The sequence below is a fragment of the Camarhynchus parvulus genome, chromosome 2 (assembly GCF_901933205.1).
Source record: "Camarhynchus parvulus chromosome 2, STF_HiC, whole genome shotgun sequence".
In the NCBI taxonomy this organism is placed as follows: Eukaryota; Metazoa; Chordata; class Aves; order Passeriformes; family Thraupidae; genus Camarhynchus; species Camarhynchus parvulus.
In genome coordinates this window covers 111,887,278-111,906,079 of record NC_044572.1, presented here as the reverse complement: position 1 = coordinate 111,906,079, position 18,802 = coordinate 111,887,278, and the positions used below count along the sequence as shown (strand labels likewise).

General features: G+C 37.3%; 1 protein-coding gene across 1 annotated transcript in view; it reads left to right on the top strand.

Annotated features, from left to right (window-relative positions):
• Positions 1–17,276, top strand: part of ALKAL1 (ALK and LTK ligand 1) — a 36,117-nt gene extending 18,841 nt beyond the window's left edge. Inside the window, 4 exon segments of the mRNA XM_030943378.1 lie at positions 6,522–6,575; positions 10,395–10,475; positions 12,649–12,725; positions 15,532–17,276. Coding sequence (XP_030799238.1) covers positions 6,522–6,575; positions 10,395–10,475; positions 12,649–12,713 — 200 coding nt within the window. The 3' untranslated portion in view covers positions 12,714–12,725; positions 15,532–17,276.
• The last annotated feature ends 1,526 nt before the right edge of the window (positions 17,277–18,802 follow it).

Sequence of the window (18,802 nt, the reverse complement as noted above, 5' to 3'; positions counted from 1 at the left end):
TTTCAACAAAGTGCATACTCTGTTTCTCTGCTGTTTCAGACACTACATGAGGAATCAGGAAAACATTTCAATCGATACTGATATGTCTATTGTGTACAGAAAAAAAAAGTAAAATCATTCTAGTAACAATGGCATAGCAGCATAGAAAATATGGCATTTCCAGCCTAGGCAAAAGAGCTGGAAGCCCTCAGTTTTTCAGGTAAGGACTTTGTCCAGCCCTGAGCCCAGAAGTAAGTTTTGTGTGATCTGGTCACAGCCAAAGTGTAAAAATGAAAGGAGAAAATTAAGACCTTTTAATTGGCTGGGGTACTGAAGAAAGAAGTATATACTAATTAATTCAACCATGCTTAACATCAATTGCTGCTGAGGGCTGTGCTAGGAGCTGCTCTCCCAAGCACTGTGAAACCTCAGTGTGGAAACTGCCCCAGACAGGGATTGGGATCCACTCCCTGTCACAGCTGCCCACTGTGGTGGCCACATGTTTCTGTCTACCTCTAGCTGTTAAACCCAGGTGAGAGCTCTAAGCACACACTTCATGCTCCATTTATTCACAGGGTATTTTATCTGTGATTCCCATGAATAACACCTATGTTTTACTCCTCACCTCACTGAATTCTTATCAAATGAACATTAACAATTTTTTTCTCCACTAGGATGCCTTATCCTTGGTCTTTGAACTGTCTTCTATTTTGGGTAAAACTTTTTAATCTTTTGTTAAACTGAGGCAGTACATCTATATCTAAAAGTTGTAGGAATAGTTATGTATGTAGATTAAATGCAAAGAAAGGATGTTTTGGGACATCAAGTTTTTCATTTTTTTTTAAGCACTGTTTTTCTAGGGTTTCACTTATATTTGGGACAATCATGCTGAGGACAGTTTCATCCTGGCATTGCAATGCCATTCTATTCACTCATCTTCCCATCATATCACTTTACTTGGGTATTATTATCTTGTTCTGGTTGAATTCCATCTCTGTTGCTTCAATTCCTCTGGGAACTTAAAAAATTCTTTATGAATTTACATTTGAAAGATTTTTTTATAATTTTTATTACCAAACATTTTATGTTCTGTGCTAAGTAAACCATCTTGACATTGTTGAAAGTAGGCAAACCTCCTCCTAGTAGTGTTTCACCTCATATTGTTGCAGTGGGCAAGAGTTGCCATCTTTAGCCAAGTTGGAGAATTTGTAGAAAAGAAAAGCTCCATTCAAATAAATGTGACTTGTCTGTGTAAGTACTTGAGACAGTTTTGCTGACAGTGTCCCAATATTTTTGGGAGCATGATATTTCAACCATTGCAAGATTTATTTGTATACTATGAAGCAATATAGCCTTTGTATAAGTTGAAACTTTGGAGAGTCTTGTCCTTTAAAATGTCACATTTATTTAAAACTCTGCTAAAACCTACTGTGTTGTAAGCAGTTTCATGACTTGAAATGTTCTTTCTAAAAAACAAAACAAAACAAAAAACCAAAACCCACATGCTATTTTCATGTCAAAATGTTTTGGAAGCCTGCATCTGGATTTATAATAGAAGAGTCAGCTGCATCTTACTGCTGACAGTTTTCTTCTGCCATTTCACAGACAGAAACAAGAAAATGCACAACTGTAGTGGGTTTGCTCTAGCTGCATGCCAAACACTCATAAATGCCACTCTATCACTCCCCTATGCAACTGGACAGGGGAGAGAAAATATAATGAAGGTTCATGAGTTGAGATAAGGACCTGGAGAGATCGATCACCAAATACAGTTATGGGCAAAACAGACTAGAATTAGAGATACTAATTGAATTTCCTGCTTACAAAATCAGAGCAGGATAATGAGAAGTAATGTAAGACCTTATAAACACCTTCCCCCACCCCTCATTTCTTCTCAGCTCTACCTCCTCCCCCTCAGTGGCAGAGGGAGACAGGGAATGGATATTAGATCTGTTTCTGCTGCTGTTCCAGCATGGTATCCCTCCCATGGGAGACAATTCTTCCTGAACTTCTCCAACTGGAGCCCATCCCAAGGGGAACAGTCCTCCACAAACTGCTGCTGTGTGGGCCACTATTTCATGGGGTGCCGTCCTTCAAGGACAGGCCGGCCCAGTGTGGGTCCCCATGGGGTCACAAGTTCTACCAGGAAACCTGCTCTAGCATGGGCTTCTCTCTCCACGGGTCAGCAGATCTTTGCCAGGACTCTGCTCCATTGTGGGCCTACCACAGGTTCACAGCTTCCTCTCAGGCATCCACCTACTCTGGTGTGGGGTTCCTCTAGGGGCTGCAGGCAGATCTCTGCATCTCCCTGGACTTCCATGGGCTGCAGGGGCATAGCTACCTCACCATGGTCTGCACCACCAGCTGCAGAGGAATCTCAGCTCAAGCACAATGGAGCGCCTTCTCCCCTTCCTCCTCCTTCTCCACTGACCTTGGTGTCTGCAGAGTTGTTCCTCTCAATGTTCTCAATCTGCTCTTCTCTGGTTGTTGTTACATCTGCACAATAACTTCTTTTTATTTTCTTCTTAAATATGTTATCACAAAGGTGTCACCACCATTTCTGATTGGCCCAGGCTTGACCAGTGGAGCACTTTTGCTGTTCGATTGACACTAATTCTCTGAATAAACTAAAAATATACAAAAGTTGTCTGTTGGCAGCATAAACAAATGGAGATCTTGAATTTTCTGCCTGAGGATGTGGAAGTTTTGTGTTCCAAGTCAACAAACTGTTGTGTGGAGTTGGCTTATTTCTGCGCTGCGATCACAGTTCTTTTTGTTTGTACTCCATTAAGACATGAATGTTCCTGGCACAATTATGGTGACATGATTCAGGAGACAGTGCAAACACAGGGTAAAAATCAGCATGTGCTGTCACAACTTTGCAGTCTGAACAGACAAAACACAGAGAAACTGAAGGCACAGAAAGGTGAGAAGACCATTGAAGGTGGAGCAACTATGTTTTAAGTTGCAAGCTGAGGACAAACCTGAGACCAGGCTGTAGTTTATTTAATCTCAGAGCTTTTTGTAATTTCACCCAAATTAGTGAAAAATTAAACATTCCTGTCAGCTGCTGAGTACTGAATAACAACTGAAAGAATAATCTTCTGGGGAATTAGCTTTACAACAGTGGTTAATCAACTTTGGAAAGTTTATAACAAAATTTGAGAGAGGGGAGCTGGATCAGGTGTTGCTTACTGATTCCTAGCTTGGACCTGGCTAACTCTCTCCATCATCACATTTATCCCAGCTGGGATAAAACTCAGGCAGATCTAGTAACCTCTTACCTAAAGCCATGAAATGTCCTAGCTTGATAGAACTAACAGTATGGATTGGTTTAGAACCAACTTTGCATTATACAGTTAACCATTCTATCTGTGAAGCAGAGCTGGAAAACCCTCAAAATTTGTCTTGTCCCTAGAGTCTACCATAAATATTTCTGCTATTTTGGACAGAAGAGCCAATAGCAAATCCATCTTAGCACCATTTAATAGTTGCCCATGGCCAGTGCTGTCTGTGGAAGGACAGGCAATATTTTGTCCTGGATGAGTAAATATCAAAGGATACATATCAAAGGATACACATTGAAGTCCTAATGTAGATAAGAAATAAATCCTAGAACTAATGTTATTTATGATTATAAACTGAGATTATGCCCAGAACAAACAGAGAGTCAATGGCTCAAGTGCTTTTTAACCCAGATGTACTCTGTGGTGAGCAGTGCAAACTTTGTAAGCCTGGGCACAAGAACGCCACAGTCTAAATATTCTCCCAGCTGATTAAAACCAATGTTACTATATCCCATAGGATATATACTGACTGTATTTTAATTGTTTGTGTAACATGGTCTTGAGGGAAGAGTGGATTGTGTAAGCTCTCTCCACTCAATATTTCCCATTTATGTGGGTTTTGCACGTAAAACATTTTATTTTTTCATTTTCCTGTTTCTTTTTTAGTTTTTCACAGTGTGCCTTTGAAGTGTTTTGATTTTAGCAATACTTTGCCGATCTATCTTATTATATTAATGCTTCTGCTTTTCTTTTGTGAAATTAGTATGTCAAAGGAATTTAACTTGCATTGTAAGGATATGAGCTTTTGTTGTGAAAATGGGCACCTTAATAGGTGATAGATAACACATAAAGTATGACTGGAGCAACTAAGAACTTTTTAGAAGCCAGAAAAAGCTAGTGCAGGGGCTTTTTCATGATGATTTTTTGCTGCTCTATGGAAGAGCTTGTCAGAAGTATGTATGGACTTGATGTCCTGCTTCTGGCTGCAGTGTCATCAGGAGTCAGTGACACATATTCTATTCAAAGATGTTCATTAGTTTGATTGAAATGCTAAGTCCTTTGAGACCTCTAACTCGCGGTTATGTACAGACAGAAGGGCTTGGCTATGCTGCTGGAAGAGGGGAGAAAATGTGCTTGTGCTTGTGCTTGTGCTGGGCAATTCATAGTTCAGGGGGAGTTGCCTCTGCCATTAGAGCCAGAAGCGTTCCAGTAACCTGTGCTGCCTGTGATTGCCATACAAATGAGCTTAGGTTGTTTTTGTGCCGGGCTGGGCGCTCACTGATTGTGTTTCACCCAGCACATGCACTGTACTGTTAAGCAAAGGAGCCCTTGAAGGAAGCTGAAGCACGGCACATGGTGAAAAGCTGATTGCTGCCCGGAGGGACAGCAGCCGCAGCAGGGGAGCAGCAGGCACGCCGGCAGCGACACTCGGCTGCTTTTCAACACACAAGTGACCTAGATTTCCCTGTTGGGGCAGGCTGGTGTGAACCCTGGGCCACTGTGGATTACTCACAATGTGGAAAGCAGACTCTGCCCCTTGTCAGGCTTCCCAACACAGCTACAGCTGCAATTTTATACTTGCAGTGCATAGCTCCTTGACAGGGCATCAATCTGTCCTCCTGTTTCACCTTCTGGCCATTAAGAGGTGGGGTTTTGGCTGTATACAGGCTTTTCCTAAAGAATTTTATGGGGCAAATAGAGAATTTTATGGGGCAAAAAGCAGCTACTGTTCCCACAGGAAATTCTATGCACTTTGTAAGTATCTGTATCTACGTGCTCTTTGTCAGAGCAAGGATGGTCAGTTCCTACCCTACCCTAACACTACTACCAGGTAGTGATTATTCATCAGTACTTCCCCACTTGAGACATCTCATTCAAAACTCACACCAATTGTTTCCCTATTTTGCTTCTTTATGTTCCTAATTCTGTACAATCTTAAACTACCTGACATTTCTTATCAGTAAAATTCTAAGTTTATTGGAGAAGGGGTAGCATTTTTTCTGCAATGAGATAAGAAATTAGTTAAAACTGATATATTCAAGGAATCTTAAGTAAAGTAGGTTTCCTAACCTTGGCGAGTTGCAGTAAGATTTGGGCATTTTATCTTAAAATCCCAGCCTAAAAATACACCCATGTGACCTCTGAGAAACTGCCTAAAGCCAGTGGTAAGAATTTATCTTGGCAGATAACCAACATCTTCCTATAGTATGAAAGGAAGCTAGCTCTCTTCTGAGCTAAATGTTAACTCAGATTGGGAATTGAAAAAAAAAAATTAGGAGAGTAGAAAGATTTAAAATTACTTTAGATATAAGGAAATACTTTTAGTGAATAAATGTGTTTAACTGCAGGTCCCAATCCTGCAAGTTAGCAATGTTCCTTGTCTTACTGCCAGGGGAGGTTCTTTGAATTTGACGTAACAGGCAGCTTGTTACTGTCTCCAGTAATAACTGCAGGTACCCAAAAATATTGATATAGTTTTTTCAGTGGAAAATTCATGAGACTAGGGGCAGTTGTACTGGTTCTGAAGGTACTTACTCGCATCAAATGTTTCTGCTGTCAGCCAGAGGCAGCATCCCATTGAAAAGAAGAGGAAAAGAAAGAAAAAGGAAGTTTATCTTTTTGTGTTATTTCCATTTTCTGTTCTTTGTGATTCTTTTGTGTGTTCTACTAGAGGCTTCTACTCTCTTGTACTTTCTGGGAAAAAAATGCCATAAATAGAAAGGGAATATTTTAAAATTCACAGCACTTTTCGCAAGAGAGGAGGACCATTTTTTTACTAATATTGCAGTGAAAATGTGCATGGCCCATGTCTATTTTAGGTGATTTGTAGAATTTTCTCTTCAAGCACTTGTTATTTCAAAATCGAAAAAGTAATATTTAGTTTGTATTTCTCTAAGTATTGTACATAATTTCTTCAGGTACTTACATACTTGTAAGTGTGATAATTTATATTTATATTATTTGCAATCTTTCTGTGCTTACAGCCCCACTCAGACCTAAGATGGGCAGAAATCAGTGTCAGAAAATGATTGTGTGTCATAGGATGACCACTTAGTATTCATCTGGGAATTACCTGAAATACTTCACAATGTTGTTTACATGCCCACACCCCTACAACTATGAAAATTAATAGTATAGTTAATTTGGGAATCTATTTGGTCTCTGTACATCAGACATCTTGGCATATTATGCTTTCAGAGCTTTTATTGTAATTCCTAGGCTACATAAATATAATTTTTTTTCTTCTCTCCTCAGAAATTTTTCCAAGAGATTCCAGTCTAAAAGACAAGTTCATAAAACATTTTACAGGTAAGGCACCTGCTTGTGATTTCCCACATGTGCATATTCTATGTAGCTACAAATGTCACGCCACTAATTTTTTTGAGGCTCAACATTTCTGAGGCTATCATTTCTGAAGTTAAATATGCATATTTTAGAAATAGAAATTTTTGAAGAATTCTAGTTTCATTGAATAATCAACCGAACTATCTGGTCTAAAATAACTTTCAAATTGTGGTAAGTTAAAACATTATTTAAAAGTCATTGTTTAACTTTTATTCTCTTATTGTGCTTTCCATATTTATTTTCACATTCACTAATTTTAGAACTTCTCATTGGACTGCACATATTCTTAAGAAACAGTCCTTTGTGGCCAAGTAAATTTTTACCAAATCAGGGAAGATTTTTTGCATCTGTCTCATGATGTCTATGTGCGGATACTTAGAAACAGATAGAACAAGGAAGAATTAAATTAATGTAAATGAAATATAAAAGATAACTTGCTGTTTCAAGTATGAACGTCTATGATGATTACAACCAAGTACTTGAAAACTGAGGTGGAGTTGTATAATGCATTTAACTTTGGGACTGTATTGTAACTACTGAGAAAAATATAATACCCTCTGAATATATGCAACATGAGTTGCCAATGACACAGTGTTTGCGCTGGTTCTTTGCTCTCCAATTCCAGACTTCTGTAACTCAGAAAAGTGAAGGTCTCAGAGTGTGATACTGCAAATCTCGTAGTGATTTTCAGTTTTTTTTTAACTATTGAAACTAAAAGCTAGAGAAATAGTTGGACATTGGAGCATGAAAAAGAGAATTGGAAATAATTATGCATTTCCTCAATGCTGGAAATTTCAGGCAGGGCTTGACAAGAAAGGAAGGTATTTGTTGTTTCTTTTGCATGGGGGAAGTGTATTCCAAGCCTTGGGATAAGCACAACTTTAAGGATCTTTCTGCCAATGGCTCCCTCCAACCCAACAGAATCTACAGGAAATGTGCCAGAGCCAGCTGGCCCTTCACCCTTGCAGTAAACGAGAGTAATTGTGAACCTGATCATTTTCAGCCCATATGAGAAAGAAATTAACATAAAGCTTCAAACTGTGCTATGCCATGTGACAGACGGACACTGAATATTCCTCTCCCGGGAAGAACAGACTAGAGAGATTTGTTTATGTTAGTACTTAATCCATTTCCTTTTCATTTTTAGCTTTGGAAACTCCTCAGCTACCATAAAAAGCTCAACATAAGAATCTGGGGAAACTAAGTAATGAATACAGATTGAGTTTCATTACTCAAAACCAAGGAAAAACAACCATGAGTTTTACAGAAGTTATTGTGAGAGTGGTAAATCATAGAAGAGAAAAAGAGAAAAGAAATAGTTGAAGTCCTGTCTTTGGACCCATTCATTAAATTAATAGTCCTTTTCTGCATCAATTTAATTTAATTGCCATCAAAATTGCTAAAATTCCTTGAGTAGGATTAGTTGGAATGAATGAGGAAAGCAGGATCATTCCAAAATACTGAAAGTGTATTTGTTGGCTAAGAATTTCTGCCTACAGTTAGTTTCTTTCTTTCCTTTTCTTTCTTTTCTATCTATCTATCTATCTATCTATCTATCTATCTATCTATCTATCTATCTATCTATCTATCTATCTATCTCTTTTTCTCCCTGATTCTCTCTCTCTCTCTTTTCCTCTCTTTCTTTCACTCTTTTTTAAAATATATTTTAAGATCTTCAGTGGTGGAGTTTTTTGCCTGTTGTTGTTTTATACTTTATTTTATTTTTCATAGTTTCACTAGATCCTGTAATCCATAGGCATTTTCTTAAAATACAGTGGAACTTTGCTTTTTTAAAATTCTTTTCCAATCATAATATTCTAGCAGCCTTCATTAATTAAACTGTTTGATTACAGTCCTTACTAGTTCAGAATTAGGACATCCTAAACTAATGAAGTTGTAAAAAAAAAAAAAAAAGAGAGAAGCTGAAATCAATATTATCTTTATAGTACATTATCTTTACAGTTTCAGGGTTAAGAAAATTACTGCACACTTCTCATATGCCAGGAATGATAGACACATTTTGAAGCCAAATAAGAACCATATGTAACAGTCCTTGACTATAGGAAAAATCATAAATAATCTTGTGAGTCATAAAGTAATCTATCAATTTAGCTTGGAAAGCCAGCTGACACAGAGTGTTTTGTAAGGCACAATAAAATTAACAGCCTATTTTTGATGACAGGGAAGAGAGCTAGAAAACCATATACTATCTGAAGGGACATGGAATTTATTTAGTGATAAAAGCCAGTGTTGTCTCCATATATGCTGGATAATTTCAAATTACATACTTTTCCTTGAGCCTAATTCCTCACTCAGATAAAAAAAATGGCAACAATATTCCAGTTCAGACTTGCAAAGGCTGCTCTTCCAGTTTGTTGAAAAGCTTATTTGTGGCTGAAAAAATCTACTGAAATTCATCTACTACTGTAAAATAAATCTAATCTTCAAGTATGTTCACTGTCATAGAGAGGAATCCTCTCTGGAGCTCATGCTGGTTTGGCTTCACTATCCAGAGAGAATTAGCTTGATGTATTTTACCAGGCCCATAAACCATCTTTCAAGTTATGAAACAAGTATTTTTTTCCCCAGAAATGCCTCTTGATTTCCTCTGAAGGGAAAGTTGGTCAACAAAGTCTGCTTCATGTGAATCATTTTGTAACATTGCTTGAAGCAAGCTATTCTTATTCAGGATTCCTACTTGCACTAAATTTACATTTCAATTTAGCCTTATTCACTTAACGTCAGTTTATGTCAATGTTTTCTGTCCAAACCACAGGATACTCATCCCCAGCTGTCAGTGACAGTCTTGCTAAGCAGGTTACAGGATGCAAATATTACATTTTTGCTCTCCTTTTCAACTTGAATGTCAGCAGTAATACTTTCTGGGGCCATCAGCAATTTTGGAAGGGGTCTTTGGCAACTTGTTACAGTTAAACCATGTTTTATAGAAAAATAGACCCATAGAATGGTTTGGGTTGTAAGGAACCTTAAAGCTCATCTAGTTCCAACTCCCTGGCTACAAGCAGGGACACTTTTTAAATCAAATATTAATGTAAACAGATGGCACTGTATATCCAAAGAAGAGAGCAGCACACTATATCCTGGAAATGGAGGGATTTGTCTTGCCAAAGATGAAACATATCCTGAATTCTTCACATTGTATGCTTTTTACTAGGATTATTTTAACAGGAGATCAGGTTCCTAGATGCTATTCAGCTGTCATTTTTTTCCCCTCAACACCTACACTGTATATTAAGAATTTTATAAACCATCTATGTGCAAATTAAAAGCATTAGTACATGAAAGTACTTCATCTTTCCAGGGGTTAGAAACTCATATTTGCTTAGAATGTTGCTTTTATTTATATTTACAAATACTATCCTCAGTCCAGGTGCATTATTCCTTCTACATTAGACTACAGACAACTATTGAACAAACTAAATAAGACTGTAATTGTCATTCTACTTTTCACCATATAAGAAATTTTACTGCTAATTTTGAATTACTGGAATTTCAAGGCTAAACCAGCCAGTCATTTTAATGTGTCATTTTTCTGGCTTTTATATCATGAGCATAAAGGCACAGCAAAAGAATTTCTTTGTGTTATTTCACTAACATTATTATACTTCTGTTGCATCATAATTGTTTAAGATATAGTAAAAGACTAATTCAGTTTTAGCCAAGAAAAAAATGAAATTAATGCTATGTGTTGCTGTCATCCATTGAAGCTGCAGAGCAGTGACACTGAGAGCTTGCTGTTAACTGCTCCTTACTTTCAAACAGGGCCAGTCACATTTTCCTCAGAGTGTAGCAAGCACTTTCATCGACTGTATCACAACACAAGGGACTGCTCAACACCAACCTGTAAGTAGCAAAGTGCTTTTTAATGCTAGCTGTGATAATTTCTTGAAAGCAACACACTTTATCTATTAAGTGTTTGATGTCCTGGTCTTTTTAACAGTTACTCTTTAGCACTACATTAAAACACATACCCAAGGTCTTCTAATATATAACGATTTTCTGTTAATGCTCTCGCTGTCAGCTGAACATCATGGAGTTCCTTCATGTTGAAATAAATGAAACCAAAACTACACTGAAAAAAATCAGTAGGGCATGCTTATGCAGAGGGCAGATATTCCCCTTCTTGCTCTCTTTAGCTTTCCTTGTGTGAGATAAAATCTGAACCATCCTTCTACCTTCTATTAATGCTTAATAGTAGAGTTATATCTTTGGGGATTAGTATATTTCAGCTTGTGAGTATAATTTTCTATTATATGCCCATTGTTAAACAACATAAAATAATTTGATTCATCATTCTGTTATTGATACTTTCAGTTCTCATCAAGCAACCTTCTTCTCTGAGACTGCAGAAGCTTTGCTTTTAACTTCAGCTTCACAGCCTGAATATAGTTTTGTCAGACACTGAAAAATAGAAGTGTTCTTGGATAAAATGGATAAAAAGCAAACAAAAACCCCAAACCAAAATAGAAATTCCTTAAACAGAACTTACTTCAGCATTCTCTAGTGCAATGGACAATTCAATTAAAGTCAGTGGAAAAGAAGCAGTGTGTTTTAATTAGAGAAGGTGAATCTCATTAGGGATGTGTAAGCACAAACTGTGGGCAAAGTTTGGTGCTTTGGAAGCTTTTCAGGATTTAACATGAAAAAGCAATGGCACTTTCTGGCTGCGTCATTTAGAAGCACTGTTTGTGAGCAGCTGGGGTGCTCTCTCACCATAGCTCAGCACATCAGAGGATTTAGTGTTTGAAAAGAGATGGAGCAGCCCTCATCTCCATTTGCCTTTATGCTTATTAGAAGGTGGAATGTAGGAATCCATGGCTGATCCTCAAAAGTTACACATACAGCTTTCTAAACAGACACAGGAGTAGGCAAGGCATGTTTCTATTACATGCTGTGCAACAAAAATACCATGTTGCATGTTGTATGCCTTGACACATGGATCCAGAGCATGTGAATATTATTTGGACTCTTATGTATCGCCCAAGTGTTTAACTTTATTTCTCCAGAAAAAGAGTAATATTATTTTTCTTCTAATTAAATAGCTTTTCTTAAAGTTAAAAACAAGATTGTGATTTTGAATGATATAAACAACTTATGTTTTAGTTCAACTATCAAAGCAAACTGTAAAAAAAAGGATGATTTAAACCACAGCAGAGTTTTTGTTCCCCTTTGCATCAAGCAAATCCAAAGCAGACAATGAGTTACATTCACCTGAAATGTTCTGTTCTAAAAAGGAGAGATAAATCTTCAAATTTGTCTCAGGCTGGTCATAGCCAAGATCTTTCCTTGTGCCTTTAGAGGGGTTTGAGGCGTCAGGGACACCTTAGTCATCATGGGATATCTGAGGATGAGTTATTTCCTCTCCTTCTGACATGGTTATAATTGTACAAATATTTTCTGAGGAACTGAAACCCGGATAGCAATAACTTTCTTGCTGTTTGGCACAATTTATATTAAGTTTTATTAAAATACTTATCAAGCAAAAGAAACACCTGTGTATTTCTTGTTAGCAAATACCCGAAAGGTTGAACCAAGTGGTTGTTTGAACCAAGGGCACACAACAGGGGGATTGGAAGTGGGAGGTTAGTATCTTTAGTCTGATGATTAGGAGATGTACTTAAATGTGAAAAATATGGAATTAAATCAATATTAATAAGAAATGGAACAATAAATGTTTGAAACAGCCTGACTTCTGACTATGTTATAGTGATAGTTACAATAGCCTCCAAGTTAATGAGTTAAATTCCTGGTCTTCCACATCCCAGTAGAAAACTTCCTGGTAGAAATTTAATTTCTTTAATCACTTGTACTTTTCCTCTAGAGCACTGATTATGCTAAGGTACAATCTAATATTGTATCTTGCAAACATAATTTCATGAATTTCCCATCAGATAACAGTTTCACTGTGTAGAGTGTCTGAAATTCAAGTAGAAAGTTTACATTTAATTTTATGCAGTTTTTTGAGGGTATCTGGCAACTGAGATTCACTATTGCTGTGGGTAATTCTGTTTTATAGATTACAAAAGGTGTGCAAGATTGCTAACGAGATTAGCAATGAGCCCTTTGTGTACACAGTCCTAGGATGTTTGCTATGTAAGTATTCTTTTCCCCACTCATTTTCTTATTTGTTGAATGGTCTACTGGTTTACTTCACACTTATACCTTGCTATCAGGTGTGCATAAAAAAATGTGGTGTTATCAGAGTGTATCAACGTTCAGCTTTGGCATTGCAGAACTGACTGACTCCTCCTGGAAATACATAGAAGCACAAATACCTCTGGCAAGTTCCAGTGTAATTTCCTACAAGTCACTTGTGGCACTGCAGTCCATAGTTATTCATGGGTGGCCTATTACTGTTCAAAATTTCAAGAGGGAGTCTGCTTGGTGAAAGAAAATGCCCAAGGACATAATCAGTACATTTTTTCCAGGCCATTCTGCAGAGGAATTTGTTGTTAATCCACGGAAGAAACAGAATGTCTTGGTCTCAGGTCTACCAATGCAATCTTCATAGATCACCTGTCACTTAATTAATTTCTGGGACCACTTTTCATTCCCATATTGTCTTCTGAGAATTTCTGAAAGGTTAATAACCACTTCATGGTGATGGAAGGAAACTGAACATAAAGATGTGGAAAGCTAAAGCTAAGTAGTCTGAGGAAGAAACCAGTCCATTCTTGTTTATGAGTAGCATGTCAAATGTTAATTACACAGGATTGTCACTGATAAAAGTAACATCTCCAAGTGAGCTGTTTTCTGCTGTTGTTTGAATAATAATAAGATAGTTATACTTTCAAATATTAATTGTAAATACACACACTGGTTGTTATTATTAACCACTAAAATGTATAATTTCAGTGAATTTTATTTATTTAAATTTCTTTAAAGATGGTTTCCTTTCACCACCTGCTCCTGACAAATGCTGCAAGCTTGGAGCTTGGGGGAGTTGTGTATGTCACTTCTTCCTGCATCAAGACTTCAATTCATACTAATCAAGAATAAGAAAAGAAGAGTAGGATATGAGTCAGTGTTAGCTGATTTGATTTCTCAGTGGAGGTGGGATTCATTTTGGTGGCTGTGCTTTAAAGAATATGGCAATATTTCAGTTCTGAGAAGAAATGACATAATTTCTTTCTCTTCCTTTCTTAACATTTTTCAGTCTCTTTGGCCTCTTGATTTCCAGGTGTTGCAGATGGTTTTGAATATAGCAAGGACAGCAAACTAGAGACTGACTAGGCATCTCATTACTTTGCCTGTATCTCCTTTTCATGACTCAAGGCAGGAATCCTTTCCTGAATGCCCTCTTAAAAAAAAATGGAGGGGGGTGTACTTAAATTCCTATTTGTTTTTTAGTATCCTCTTTTAAATCTCAGCTTGTTCAAACATCCCACCGCTCACTTTCTGCAGTTTTACCTTTTCAGTCTCTGTTTTTCCTTTACCTGTATCAATTTACATCTCTGGATTCATGTATCAGGGCTTTCAGAGAGATTTCTGGTGTTCTAAATTTTTTTTCTTTTTTTTTTTAAGAGAGTGAGTCAAAGATCTGCCTACATATCCACAGTACAGAAGCATCTATCTCATCCTATTTCCATCTTTAAAACACAAAAGGATCAAAAGTTGCTATGATTTGCAAAGCCAGGTGTTTTAATTTGCCTGCCAAAAATACATTCAAAGACATGAAAAATAGGGAAGAAATGTTTTAAATGGTAAGGATTGCTAGCAGCTCATGTGCACTGCATTTGCTTTAAGTTTGATCTAGGCTGGCTTTCTCTCTACTTTGTTAAAAACAGAGAAAATATTATAGGAAAAAGTATAGCCATGGTCTGAGTGTTTCCCAAATGTCTCTGTGCTCCCTCAGCCCATTCCTCCACTAAGTACAGTGGATAGTTTCCATCACAAGTAAGACATCCTCTGATCTTCATGTTTACTCATATCCACTGATTCTTGGAATGGAAACATTTTCTTGAGAAGGGTGAAGAGTGGCAGGAGTTACTCTCTCTTCACTGTTAGTAGAGAGTGCAACAAAGGAGTTACATACGTTCATCCCTCAAAAACATTGCATTTCTGATTGCTTCTGCTTCATCTTTCGGCACAAGGGATCTGTTTTCCTCACCACCCTCACACTAGCATAGAGAGGACATGGCCATAGATCCTGTTGCGTGCAAGAAAATTTGTCTTCACTTCAACATCTGACAGATCTTGAGGATTCTTGGTTGCCTTGAAGAAGGAGACTCTCTCACTTGAAGAACTGACAGCTATTTTCCTGCCAGTACTAAAATAGGCTACCTTTTCCTCATTAAAAAAGAACTGCGATGCTATTATGCAAATATTTTCCTTCCTCATCTGTAAATATCCGGCTATACGGAAAAGACGTGGTCTTTTCCTCCTCGAAATGAGCTTTTGCTTGAGGAAAGCCAATCGTCTGCCCGCGGATCTGGTGGCGCAAGCCGTGGCGGGATGTTTCAGCACCATGGAGAGGCGCCGCATCCCGGGCAGGCGCTGGGGCGTCTCCGGGCCCGGGATACCGGGCACACGCTGCCCTTACAGCCCTTAGAGGTTTGGGTGGGTTCGTTTTCAGTTCCTGAGTCAGATCCCTGCAAATGGAAGTAAAGCATTTAATGAAACCTAGAATGCAGAACTGCACGTGGCTGTGTGCATGGGGAGCTTCCCTGCAAGGTGCAGCAGCGCAGACTTCTGTGTGTTAAACCTCTTGGCGCTGATCCTGAGGATTTGCCCCGGCAAAACTCATTAGTGTTCACAGGAGGGCAAGACCCACTGGCATTTGAAGTTAATCTTATGATTTATGCAATCCACAGGAAACTGTGGTTTATGAACAGAATTTTGCTTAGCAGTCTTTGTATTTAAACTAGTTATATAAATGCCATGTCCTTTTCTCTTGCAGACTTTCTACCAAGGAGAGAATTCTGATTTGCCAAGAAAGTGCCTTGAAATCTTCAAAAATGGAGAAGACGTCTTTTATCTTTTTGATTTACAATGTTTTGTTACTAGATGCATTTTATTTTCATATATTTGTCCGACATTCCATATTTGTGTGAAACATTATTTTATTTTGTAAATTTGTTGCCTATAGTTCAGACAAGCCAATTATTTAAATACGTTGTATATGAAGAATACTAATGATGTACTGATTAAATGTTATAACCGTATGCAGGGAGTTGGTAAAATTTTGCTGTTTCTCTTGTTCCGTTGTATTGACATCGTTCTGCTCAGGCTCTTACTCTCATTATTTGCACTAACTTGAAATGCAGAAGTCTGTGTAACTGAAATCTGAATAAGCTGTAAGTGGGGAAGTTTTACTTGCCATGGAAGATATTTTATATTATGAAGCTTTGTTAATATATACATATATATTATTGTGCATCAGAAAAAAATTTGCTCAGAAACGCACCTTGCTTTCCGGAACATTTGTATGATTATTCTGGATTTTCATCAGTTACATTTGTACTGGCACTTATGGAAAGAGTTGCAAATAATGTAAATATAAAGACTGGAAAACTGCAATGCAGTTTTGGTGGAATAAAGAACATAAAAATAAACAATTTTACAGGAGGGGTTATTTAAGTATATTAAGAGGTCACTTATTTAATATATATATTTAATCTACTGGTGAACTTGAAATAATCCTCCACTGAGAACTTCAAACTTGTGGGTTTAGTATATTACAGCATTTCATTTTCATGAGGTAAATTTTTTTCAGCCATTTATTCTTCAGTTGAATAAGGTGTGAACAAAAATGCATCATGTATCTAGTGTGAACAACAGAAAATATTCTCAAGTATGCAAAGAGGGTAATAAAAAAGTCTAACAGGAGACAAAATACTTTAAAGTATAATACCACAAATCCAGGGGGTATAATGAATGAATTTTGCTGATGATACATCAGTCTTAAATATTTGGGAAGACTCCAGGGCACAACTGCTACATATTTTCTATTTAAAATCTAATCGTATTGGTCACATTTGCTATCCATTTGCTATCTTATGTCTTTTATTGCAAGCTCATGTGATTGTTTTACAAGAACCTAGTATCCAGTGGGGGTTTTACAGTTAGATCCAGAGTAACTGACAACACATATTGATTACTATGCTCAAATCACAATTCTTGAAATTAATTGACCATTCAAGATGATCCCTTCAGATTAAATATTATATCTACCTTTCCCCTCACTGTGGGCTTCATGAGCTCGTTTGCTTCTATGCCCAGCACTTTTCCCACTACAGAATGGTAAGAAAACTTTGCCCTGGGATTTCTCACCAAATAGCAAAATGTTGCCTTGTTATCCAAAGGGGTTTTCTTCCTTATTTTGATATGTTCAGTGTATTACCACACCAAAGCTATGCAGTGTCCTGTGATGCTCTAAGCAGTCCAACCCACAACTTTTAGAGATACTTCATCTATAGTCCCAGCTAGGATGGTGTCCTGTCCTCTTTGTGATTAACTGGATTGGTTTTCTAACTTTCTGCAATCATATTCTTTTGGTAAGAGCAAAGCTTTCAAGTCTCCTTCTAATCCATCTTGAAAGCAATACTCATACTGAAAATGCCAGTGGTTTGAATGGTGAGAAGGATATCTTTGGATCACTGTGGGTAACATACTTCATAGAAGGATTATTGGCCAAAACACTTCAGAGGACAAAGGATGAGGCTCAGAACAGGCAATCAGACTCCAAGAAAAGCATTTGTCTTTAGTCCCATTTTGATTTTTCCACTCTGGTTTGCTAGCTTCTCAGACTAAAAAAGGTTTCTCCTTTCCTTCCTCAAGGAACAGAAAAGAATTCAAGTATTTGTGGGTTTTTTTCTGAAAATTACTTCTTTGTGATATCTAAATTTCAATGAGAAGACCTAATTGGGGTTAATTAATAAATTTTTTGAGTTCAAATCCAATGTGCTAAATCAAGAGCTTCACCTTTGAAAAAATAAAGAAATCTTCCTTCTATTGAGTTGAAAAGTGATCAAGTCCCTATCTTAGAGAAGACCCACAGATGTTACAAAGATGCAAAACAGAGATTAGTATGACAAGTTAAAATATTTATGAGGGAAAAAAAGAAATCATGAAATGATTAAAGGAATAAAACCCTGTAGTTCTTCTTTCCCAGAAGTCAAATGGCTTAGATTTATTATTTTTTTCTGGAAACAAATTATTCTTTGAGGCATTTGTGGCATGGATCCCCTCTTTCTGTTTGGCCCCTTTTTGATGCTCAGCATGTTCTAAGTAGCTGGAAATACACCAAACTTTTTCAAACTACCCATCTGCACGTTTGTTTGTCACTGTACTCCATGACGATTTTTAGATGCAGGGATGCTAAAGTTAGTAGCAGAAAAACCATGAAGTAGCATAAGACAGTCACTTTCCTGTTTAACCTGAAACATAAGTTGTAAGATCTGCTAATGGTCCTACATTTTAAGAATCAAGTCCAGAGGATAGTTTTTGGAAACACAGTAAAGAAGCAAATGCCATAGAAGCCGAGAGATGATACACTCAAGTAAATTACAGTTTTGTCATGTTTTCACATGACTGTTTTCTCTTCCAGGTTTTCTTTCATTTTTTCTCATGAAATTAAAGAAAAAAAATATTTTGGCTTCAGAAATAATTCTGATTATGGCTTTTCCCATTACGGTGTTGTCCTTGCATGCTCCAAATTTTTGTCTAATTTTTATCCTGGAGGAGAATATTGGATAGAGACAGAGCCAGCATCTACAGTAATGCCTGAACCCAATTTTTCACTCTGCTAAACTGTTCACCTTTTTCAAACAACTTCATTGCTCCAGACTTCTGAATTACTAAAGAAAACCACTGTCAGCAAATACTGCTGTTGGTGTGACATATTGTAGAGAGAAGGCCAACAGCATAAGGCCAACAGCAATTTAACCTGGATCTATGTCAATGGAGACTACAACCCAAAGTTCAATTTTTTTGTTTTCATTGCTGAGACCATCTTAATTTTTTATCACAACACTGTAAAAGTTTTCCTAGTCTGTGCTTTGAGTACTATTCAAATGCAGGACAGAGACCGTATTCTCATCTCAGAGAGGTTAAAGCCACAGAGTAAAACAGTGTGAGGAAAGTGTACATGAAAACAAGGAACTTTTCTTGATTGGTGAGGTGGAAAATTACTCCATTGTCAGCTGCCTAAATCACTTGGAGATTTGACA